This window comes from Stegostoma tigrinum, chromosome 43 (assembly GCF_030684315.1).
Source record: "Stegostoma tigrinum isolate sSteTig4 chromosome 43, sSteTig4.hap1, whole genome shotgun sequence".
NCBI classification, from domain to species: domain Eukaryota; kingdom Metazoa; phylum Chordata; class Chondrichthyes; order Orectolobiformes; family Stegostomatidae; genus Stegostoma; species Stegostoma tigrinum.
In genome coordinates, this window is record NC_081396.1 from 15,790,248 (window position 1) to 15,801,470 (window position 11,223).

The following is an 11,223-nucleotide window of genomic DNA, read 5'->3' on the forward strand; positions in this document are numbered from 1 at the left end:
TGAATCTGCGTCTGACATCTGTCTTAAATCTATCACCCCTCAATTTGCAGCAATGACCCCTCGTACAAGCCGACGTCATCATCCTAGGAAAATGACTCTCACTGTCCACCCTATCTAATCCACTGATTATCTTGTATGTCTCTATTAAATTCCCTCTTAGCGTTATTGTCTGCAATGAGAACAAACCCAAGTGCATCAGTCTTTCCTCATAGGACCTTCGCTTTAGACCAGGTAACATCCTGGTAAATCTCCTCTGCACCTTTTCCAATGCTTCTGCATCCTTCCTCTAATGGGGAGAACAGAACTGTTCACAATATTCCAAGTGAGTCCGCACTAGAATTTTGTACAGTTGCAGCATGGCATCATGGTTCCAGAACTCATCCGTCTCCCAATAAAACTCAACACAGCGTGTGCCTTCTTAACAGCACTACCAACCTGGGTGGCAACTTTCAGGGACCAATGTACATGGACACCAAGATCCCACTGCACATCCACAATACCAAGAATCTTTCCATTGACCCAGTATTCTGCATTCTTATTGTTTTTCCCAAAGTGAATCACCTCACATATATCTGCATTGAACTCCATTTGCCACCTTTCAGCCCAATTCTGCAGTTTATCCAAGTCTCCCTGCAACCTGCAACATTCTTCCACACTCTCCACCACTTCACCAACTGCAGTGTCATCTGCAAACTTACTCACACATCTACCTATGCCTGCATCCAAGTCATTCATCAAAATGACAAACAGCAGTGGTCCCAAACCAGATGCTTGAGGCACACCACTAGTAACTGGAATCCAGGCTGAATATTTTCCATCAACCACCACTCGTTGCCTTCAGACAGAAAGCCAATTTCTAACCCAAACTGCTAAATCTCCCTCAATCCCATGTATCTGCATTTTCTCCAATAGCCTACCATGTGGAACCTTATCAAAGGCTTTACGAAAGTCCATGTACAACACGTCAACTGCCCTACCCTCATCCACATGCTTGGTCACCTTCCCAAGAAACTCAATGAGGTTTGTGAGACACAACCTGCCCTTGATGAATCCATGTTGACTATCTCCAACCAAATTGTTGCTTGCTAGATGATTATAGATCCTATCTCTTATAATCCTTTCCAAAACTTTTCCTACAACAGACGTAAGACTCACTGGTCTATCAGTACCTGGGTGATCTCTACTGCCCTTCTTGAACAAAGGCACAGCATTTGCCATCCTCCAGTCCTCTGGTACTAAACCTGTAGACAGTGATGGCTTAAATATCAAGGCAAAAGGCTCTGCCATCTCCTCCCGAGCGTCCCAGAGAAGCCGCAGAAAAATCCCATCCAGCACCAGGGGATTTATCTACCTTCACACCGTCTAGAATTGATAACACCTCCTCCTTACTGACCTCAATCTTTTCAATTTTAATAGCCCGTATCTCACTCTTCTCCTCTACAATATTTTCCTTTTCCTGAGTGAAAACAAATGAGAAATATTCATTTAGCACCTCTCTGATCTCCACAGTATCCACACACAACTTCCCCCTTCTGTCTTTGACTGGCCCTATTCTTACCCTAGTCACCCTTTTATTCCTCACATACATATAGAAAGCTTTAGGGTTCTCCTTTATTCTACCCGCCAATGTCTGCTCATGTTCCCTCTTTGCTCTTTTTCACTCTCTCTTTAAATCCTTCCTAGCTAATCTGTAACTCTCCACCGCCTCATCTGAAACATCTCGTCTCAATGACACATAAGACTCCCCCTTCTGCTCAACAAGAGATACAATTTCTTTAGTAAACCACGGTTCCCTTAGCTTATCACTTCCTCCCTGCCTGACTGGACATATCTACCAAGGACACGCAATATCTGATCCTTAAACCAGCTCCACATTTTGACCGTCCCCACCCTTGTATTTTACTATCCCATTCTATGCCTCCTAAGTCTTGCCTAATCGAAGTATAATTGTCCTTCCCCCTTCTATAACTTTTGCCATGTGGCATGTTCCTATCCCTTTCTATCATTAAACTAAACGTAAAGGAATTATGGTCACTCTCTCCAAAGTGCTCACCTACCATTAAATCAAACACCTGGCCTGGTTCATTACCAAGTTCCAGCTCCAGTGTGGCCTCCCCTCTTTTCGGCCCTTCGCCATACTGTGTCAGGAAACCATCCTGCACACATTGGACAAAAACTGATCCATCCGGAGGACTAGAGTTAGAGCATTTTCAGTCGATGTTGGGGAAGTTAAAGTCTCACATAATGACCACCCCTGTTCCTTGCACTCCTGCCCAGAATCGTTTTTCCAATCTTCTGCTCCACATCCCAGGGACTTTTCGGAGGCCTATAAAAAGCTCCCAGCAATGTGACCTGTCCTCTCCTGTTTCTGACCTCAGCCCGTACCACCTCCATAGATGAGTCCTCGTCAAAAGTTCTTTCAGCCACTGTTATACTGTACTTGACGAACAAAGCCACACCTCCCCCTCTTTAACCACCTTCTCTGATCTTTATGAAAGATCTAAGCCCTGGAACATGCAACACCCATTCTTGACTTTGTTCTATCCATGTCTCCAAAATGGCCACAACATCGAAGTCCCAGGTACCTATCCATGCTGAAAACTTATCTACCTTATTGCAGAATCTCCAGGCGTTGACGTAGACACACTTCAAACCAGCTTGTTATCTGCCAGTACACTCCTGTAACAGTGAAATCCTGCCCATGTCCTCTCTACTCTCATCCTCCTGTGTACTGGAATTGTACCGCAGTTCCCCTTCCCGCTACTGAGCTAGTTTAAACCCACCCGAATAGCACTAGCGAATTTCACAACAAAGATATTAGTAGCCCTCTGGTTCAAGTGAAGACCACCCTGTTTGTAGGGGTTCCACCTTCCCCAGAATAAGCCCCAATTATCCATATACCTGAAAAGCTCCTTCCTGCACAATCGCTGCAGCCACGTGTTCAGCTGATATCTCTCCCTGTTCCTCACCTCCCTGTCACGTGGCACGGTTAAAAAAAATGGAGATAACCACTCTGTTCTAGCTCTCAGCTACCTAGCTCCCTGAAATCCTGCCTTACACCCCTATCCGTCTTTCTACCTATGTCCTTGGTAGCTATGTGGACCACGACTTGGGGTCGTCACCCTCTCCTTCAGGACCCCAAAGACACAACTCAAGAAATCACAGACCCTGGCACCTGGGAGGCAACACACCAACCGTAAGTCTCTAACCAATTATCTTTCTCTCCATCTCTCTCTCTCAATCTCTCTCTCTCTCTATTTGAACGTATGTGTGTATGTGTGTTTGTGTGTGTGTGTGTGTGTGTGTGTGTGTGTGTGTGTGCGCGCATGCATGCGCGCGCATGTGTGTGAGTGTGTGTGTGTGTTTGTGTGTGCGTGCGTGCGTGTGTGTGTGCCTGTCTGTCTCTGGGACAATACAGCAGCCTGTACTTCCTTTGGAACTTTACTTTTGCCTTTAACTTCCATGGCCATCACATATATGCTTTCATGACAGGAAATCTATTCATTTCTTGTCCAATGTACTCAATGACAGTCACAGGTGATCAAGAATTCCACTGATTCACTCTCCTCTGAGTTAAATACACTCTCGTTGCCCCTGGAGAAAATAACCTAACTCGTGATAATCCCTTTTTTGTGTCTATCCTAACCCAGGTGTGAGATGAGATCTGAACCAATATGCCCAGGCCTGTCATAATCAAATATATTACAAGACGATTCTCTCTGATTCTTCCAAACAGGGTACTTAACCCGTGCTTTCTGTCACGTCCATTACATGTACCGTAATAAGATATTTTCCTCTTGCAGTAAAGCTTTAGTCCAGTGAAGGTCAACTCACCCCTTGTCTTTTTATCTCATACCTGCTGTGTTGGTTTCAATTCCTGGTGGACAAGTTTGCCCAAACATTTAAATAACATAAAGGTGTTCTATTCTCATTTCTTGTCCCTCAAATGTCAATAACATCTCACTAATCATAAATAAATTGCATCCTTCTGATATTTGTGCATCAACTCAATCTGTCGAGGAGGCCTTTAAGACTCTTTGCATGGTTCTTGCAGTTGACGTGAACTTTTTCCCGACGTGGCAGAGAGTTCCAAATAGTCCGATCCTCAAATTTATAACAGTTCTGTCACATTTTTCACAGTCAGACTCCTTGGTCTTCGCAGAATCTGTAATCTTTGGACTATGGCACACCAAACCACCTACCAAATCTCTTTCCACATGCTTCAGTGAAGGTAAATGCAAATTATTAGTCTCGAGGGATTGATCATCTTTAGATTGCATTTATTTGTAAGTTATATGTAAAATCATGGCCGGATGATTTCAAACTCTGCAGATTTTATAGACGAGCAAAATCAAGAGTCTGCATGGGAATTCCAATACGTGTCAACCTTGAATGGCCGGATGTTAGACAATTAGACCATAAGACATAGGAGTGGAAGTAAGGACATTCGGCCCATCAAGTCCGCTCCACTATTTAAATCATGGCTGATGGGCATTTCACCTCCACCTCCCCGCACTCTCCCCGTAGCCCTTGATTCTTTTTGAGATCAAGAATTTATCAATTTCTGCCTTGAAGACATTTAAAGTCCCGGTCTCCACTGGACTCCGTGGCAATGAATTCCACTGGCGCACCACTCTCTGGCTGAAGAAATGTCGTCTCATTTCATTTCTAAATTTACCCCCTCTAATTTTAAGGCTGTGCCCACGGGTCCTAGTCTCCCCGCCTAATGGAAACAACTTCCTAGTGTCCACCCCTTCTAAACTGCACATTATCTTGTAAGTTTCTATCAGATCTTCCCTCAACCTTCTAAACTCTAATGAGTATAATCCCAGGATCCTTAGCCGTTCATCATACGTTAAACCTACCAATCCAGGGTTCATCTATGTGAATCTCCGCTGGACACGCTCCAGGGCTAGTATGTCCTTCCTGAGGTGTGGGGCCGAAAATTGGACACAGTATTCTAAATGGGGCCTAACTAGAGCTTTATAAAGCCTCAGAAGCACATCATTGCTTTTATATTCCAACCCTCTTGAGATAAACAACAACATTACATTCACTTTCTTAATTACGGACTCTACCTGCAAGTTAACCTTTAGAGAATCCTGGACCAACACTCCCAGATCCCCTTGTACTTCTGCTTTATGAATTTTCTCACCATTTAGAAAATAGTCCATGCCTGTATTCTTTTTTCCATTGTGCAATATCTCACATTTACTCACGATAATTTCATCAGCCATTTCCTGGACCACTCTCCTAAACTGTCGAAAACTTTCTGCAGCTTCCCCACTTCCTCAGTACTACCTGCCTGTCCACCTATCTTTGCAACATCGGCAAACTTCGCCAGAATGCCCCCAGTCCCTTCATCCAGATCATTAATACATAAGGTGAACAGCTGCAGCCCGAACATTGAACCCTGCGGGACACCACTCATCACCAGTTGCCATTCTGAAAAAGAGCCTTTTATCCCAATTCTCTGCCTTCTGTCAGACAGCCAATCTTCAATCCAAGCCAGTAGCTCACTTCAAACACCATGGGCCCTCACCTTGCTCAGCAGCCTCCCGTGAGGCACCGTATCAAAAGCCTTTTGGAAGTCCAGATAGATAACATCTACTAGGTTTCGCTGGTCTAACATACTTGTTACCTCTTCAAAGAATTCTAACAGGTTTGTCAGGCACGACTTCCCCTTACTAAATCAATGTTATAGTTTATTGTGATGTACATCAGGAACTGGAAATCTGAGGCCCAAAAGCAAACCTAATTGAAATTGAATAAGATTTTACAGACAAAGACAGAAAATAATCATTTCCTGTTGCACGGTAGTCGGTATGGAAATTCTATGAAATGGCCATGGCTGGTAAAATATCGAGAGGGATATTGAGGAGAATCAGCTCACCCAGGGGATGGGGCAGGTATCGAAACAATAAATTAAGTATAACGTCAAGTTTTCGGTGACCTAAATGAAGTTAATTGGAAAATTAGTTGAAGACATAACATTTTCAGCAAGATAGAAAGACGAAATTTAAAAGAAAAAGTCACAAATACAGTCAGAAACTGTAGAGAGACAAAGTGAGATGATGCTGTGAAGTCAATGCGAATGTTTAGAGCAGCGATAGTTTCTAAACTGTGAACAGAACGGCAAGGAGAAGCCACTTTATCACATTGTGAGTTTGAAAAGAGCTAAACACAAGTGACTACCAGATATGATATAGGAGAGAAGTAAGTTGCAGAATGCCTGCTACTGATTGGTATGATGGGGTGAAAATGTGTCTTCTCTGCTGAGACCAATGCCAACAGGGCAAAAATATATAAAGGAGGGAGGGGCTAAATTGCGACTCAAAGGAAGGATAGAGAATTGCTCTGAAGAGTGCAAAATGCAGAGTGGAAATTGAGGAAATGTTTGCCTCCCAGCTGTTCCCTTCAGTATTGAATTGCACAGTGTTTTTGAGCAAACTAACACCAAAATCCTCCTGTGGTTGTGTAATTCTATGATATGGATTCCGAAGTTGGAACGTGCTCCATATCAGCATCTGAAACGTCATTGTTCTCTGAAGATGAGCTGGTGCTTTGAACCCAGTTTCATTTTATCCATTAATGGTCATATCACTTCTCATTGGGGGAGAAGACTAGAGTTTAATTCACAGTGTGCTCACATCGAAATCTATTGGCTGAAGGAGAGAAATACGGGTCTCTGTATGATCTGTGTCCAAGTAACTAATTCTTACACAGCTCGAGGAGTCACTTGATGCGTTCACTGTTGCTCAGTATCTGTGAAACATCATACAGCTAATTTTCAGTCAGATTCCAACTTATACCAGCAGTTGGGACAATGTTTGCAACCCTCCTGAACTTGCTTCTCCTGCAGCTATTGAACTGTGAGTTATGGTCTATTGAATACATTCTCTTAACTGTTGACAGACCAAGTATTACTTAGATATAAATGAGAATGCTATAGTGATCAGACCGTGTAAGAGAAAATATCGATATGAGTGGAATGAAAATTACATTTACTTAATTTTTCTCTGAATATTTATCAAACAGTTTGTGTGACTACAGAGCGTCCACCCTTCAGCTTCTCAATCCTTGCTCTTTGTTCTCTTATTTTCAGCTCAGCGTTGAAACTGTACTCAGGCAATTTGGGTGTGTTAGAAACTAAGATCATCCCTGGTTTAACAGCATGTGTGTCGTAGGGAAACTTGCTGAAAAATATCCAACTAAATTATTTGTCAAATTTGGATGAACATAAAATAGATCATGTCTGTTTTCGAATCATTAGAAATTTGATGTGACACTAATTTCGTCTCGTATTTCTCCTGTTAATATGGCATCAACTCTGTCTGGACAATGATGTATTTACAATGCGCTGTTCATGTCCTTGGAAAACAAAGGACTGGTGTACCAATTTTATAGAATCTGTTGTTGACGCAGTTCTACATTCTTGGAAACGTGACAGGCATTTTTTTTGAAGAAAAAAATGTAAGAATCATCATCCTGATAACGGCACTGTTCGCTGCTTATCTTGGAAATACAGGAGGTACATGCAACCCCAAAAGTTCATTCTGCTTGCTATCCACATATGCTGCCAGACCTACCTAGTTTTTCCAAGATTTCAAATAATTTCCTTTCTGATTTCCAGCATTCCCAATGCTTTGTCTTTTTCTGAGCTGATCTTTTGTTTTGTGAATTTCTTCAAAAGATACTCAATGCCAGAGCAGTATCCATATCTGTCTGTATTTGAACAGTTGTTGCAGAAGGTCCAATCCAATAATTGAGTTACTGGCTTCTCAATGAGATTTTATTTCTTTTGTTTAAGCATATACTTTATTAATAAAATGTCGAGGCATAGCATACACAGTAACTGAAACACTTCTATTGTCTGGAGTAGCACATATAGCCACAACAAGCATTGGAGTTTGACTATCCAGCAACAAGGTAATGCCATTTCCTACTTGTACAATTTTTGACATATATTACAGTCATCAGGAGGGTTCAATTTAACGCTTCGCAGAGAAAAGTCAGGAAGTGGTAAGCCTCCCTTAAGACTTGATGGTAGCCAGTCTAAGCTTTACTGTGTCCCTCAGCATATAGACATTGTCTTTGGACTATGCCAGTCTGAAATGCGAAGTCGAGGTCAACTTCTTGCTTTGGAAGACCAACAGTTTTCAGACAGACCAAACAGCATCTTTGACCAAACTGGTAGTCCTCCAGCTGTGGACAATCTTTTTGTCCCTCGGTGCTCTGGAGAACAGACGGGGCAACACAGAATCCTGTATCACGGAGCTGCTTGAAACAAACCACGAATTACAAACGACGTGTTTCTGTCTACTTGCTTTGCAAAGCAGTGTTCCAGAAGGACATGTGTGGCAGTCACTACCCCTTCCAACACATGAAACCAGTCCACACTCCTCAGATACGTTGCAAACTACCATCATTACTGAGCTTTTCATATATCTCAAGCACTAGAAATTGGTTTGAAAGCTGTTGAGTTTTTGAGTCTGAGGAAAGAGAGCTGTAAATTGAGACAGGGCGAACAATAATGTCATTTTGCTGGCAATGTTACCGCTTTGACAATTTTAGAGCATTTTAAAGATGTTTCTGTTCTCTGTTGAAAATTATGCTTAACTTAGATTTTGACGGATATGTCAAGGCAGTTTACTCATTTTGTCTGGTTTTCATTATTTTAAGTCGTCAAAATCTATTTCACTGAGATATCTTGTCTGATGCTTTTGCTTAATTTATTCTAAATGATAAATGGACAGTGGCAACAATTAATAAAGGGACATTAATTCTTCATCTATATTTCTATAATTGTTCAAACATATAGCCAGTGTTCCTAAAAAAAACAAGTCCAGTGTTGGTGAGAGAGCTAATGTGAACTGCAGATGCTGGAGAACCCGAGATAACAACATGTGGAGCTGGAAGAACACAACAGGCCAAGCAGCATCTTAGGAGCACAAAAACTGACTTTTCAAACCTAGACCCTTCATCAGGAAAAAAAGCCACATTTTATTTTCTGATGAAGGGTCTAGGTCCGAAACGCCAGCTTTTGTGCTCCGAAGATGCTGCTTGGCCTTTTGTGTTCATCCAGCTCCACACTTTGTTATCTCCAGAGTTGGTGATCTGTGTTCGTGAAACATTGCATTCTGTTCAGCCCAGTGAAGTATAGAATATTGCCCAAGTGCCAGTAAAGGAACAGCGTTGCCATTTCAAATCGGATGGGGGCCTGAAGGTGCTGTTTCCAATTTCAGTGCACATTTCATCATTGCTGAGAGTGCTGTTTTGTTTGGCATTGTGAAGGAGTTGAGTTGCGTTGTTACAGTTCTCTGCTGGTGCTAATTCTGGTGGGTTAGCTTTGGTTGTGAATGCTTTAAGTTATTAGGGTTAGGGTTAGCGTTAGGGTCAGGGTTAGGGTTAGGGTCAGTGTCAATGAAGACAATTACTTTGTGCCACGTGCCGTCGAGCTTCTGAAAGCATGTTTCAGTTCGTTGCAGTAATGGAAGTAGTAAATATGTTTTCATGGACCTGGATTGTGTCCTGCTGACTGTAACCAATCTTTGGGAGTCGCAACTTATATTGTGCAGAATATTCACCATCTGTTCTCCACTTCTGGTGAAAGAATGATATCTCAGTTCGAATTCTGGTAAATGCAATGTGTGCTACATTAACATTGTTCATATAAGTGGAGATATTTGTTTTGTGTTGAATTTGGTTTTTCGATCTCTTTCAAATTCCACTCTATTTACTCTGTCAAGAATTATTCAATGAGATGTGAAGTCTTCGTTCTCATTCTGTTTCCCACTATTAAAAACCTGTCTGTAATTGCTTCAATTAATCCCTGTCAACAGCAGCTAAATTGTTCCTGCTCAAAGGAATGTTCCATGAGTCAAAATCCTTTTTGCATTTATCAGTGGTAGTTCTGTGGATTTTAAATAATTAAGTCGTCAATCCGAATTCTGTGTATTGTTTTTATGAAGACTATCTTAGGGATTAAGTCAGAACTTAGGGAATGAAATGTCTGGGACACAGGTTTTCTAGTGCATGCAGATTTCATTGATGTGTAGTGTTTGGTGAATCAATTGACACTGCCTTTGCCAGTAGAGTGCTAACGACAGTGACTGTATTTTATTTCCAGAAGACAGAATTTATATGATTTCATGTGAATTTTAGTTGTAAAAACACAAACAGAGCTTGGTGTGCTTTTTTTTAAGACTAGGCTTCAAATTCTTGAAATTTGGATCTGTTATGCGTTCGTTAAATTTTAAAACCCTTTCATTTTATGAAGAAAGGGATTTGATTCCAATACTTTCTCATAGATTTTGCAGGGTATTGCTCAAACAAACATAGAGATTGTGGAAGAAACTCAACAGTCTGTGAGCATATATGAAGAGACAAACAGAGGTAGCATTTGGAGTCCAGTATGTGTGTTCTTCAGAATTAGAGGACAAAAATGAAGTATCACGCCAGACTCGCAGCATTAACACTGTATCTGTCTCTCCTTATGCTGCTATGCCAGCTGGGTTTCTCCAGCGTTCTCCGCATTTGTTTCAGATTTACAACCTACACATTATTTTGCTTTTCACTTGGTGTCTTATTACTTTGGTTCTATTTTTGTGAAGGGGTTTGTATTGTTGAATGAGATAATATTTGCGAAAAGACAGCAAAATCGTTAATTTATAGAAACATAGAAACTCAGAAGTTAGCAGAATGAGGAACCCATTCTTCACGATCTTGAATGATCATCCAGTTCAATAGCTTAATCCTAATTCCTCCCCATAACCTTTGATCCTTTTCACCCCATGTGCAATATCTAGTTGCTTTTGAATACATTCAATAATTTGACATTAACTACTTCCTGTAGTAATGAATTCCACGGACTCACTACTATTTGGTTGAAGAAAATGTAACTCATCTCTGTCCGAAATCGTCCGCCCTGAATCCCCATACTGTGAGCCATGGTTCTGGGTGCATCCACAATCAGGTACATCCTCCCTGCATCTACCCTGGTCGGTCCTGTTAGAGTTTTATAAGTCTCTATGAGATTCCCCTTCATTCGTCTGAACTCCAGTGAAAACGATCCCAACCTAGTCAATCCATGCTCATACGGCAGACCCGCCATGCCAGGAATTATACTTGTCAACATGTCCTGCAGACTCGCGAGATTAAGAGTATCCTTCCTCAGAAAAGAGACCAAAATGACACACAGTATTCCAGGCGAGATCTCACCAA

At 41.7% G+C, this 11,223-nt stretch overlaps 1 protein-coding gene across 1 annotated transcript in view; it reads left to right on the forward strand.

Annotated features, from left to right (window-relative positions):
• The window catches only part of LOC132206807 (deleted in malignant brain tumors 1 protein-like), a 31,051-nt gene extending 22,766 nt beyond the window's left edge, over positions 1 to 8,285 (forward strand). Inside the window, exons 8-9 of the mRNA XM_059641854.1 lie at positions 161 to 231; positions 7,974 to 8,285. Coding sequence (XP_059497837.1) covers positions 161 to 231; positions 7,974 to 8,285 — 383 coding nt within the window. The remainder of the gene's footprint in view (positions 1 to 160; positions 232 to 7,973) is intronic.
• The last annotated feature ends 2,938 nt before the right edge of the window (positions 8,286 to 11,223 follow it).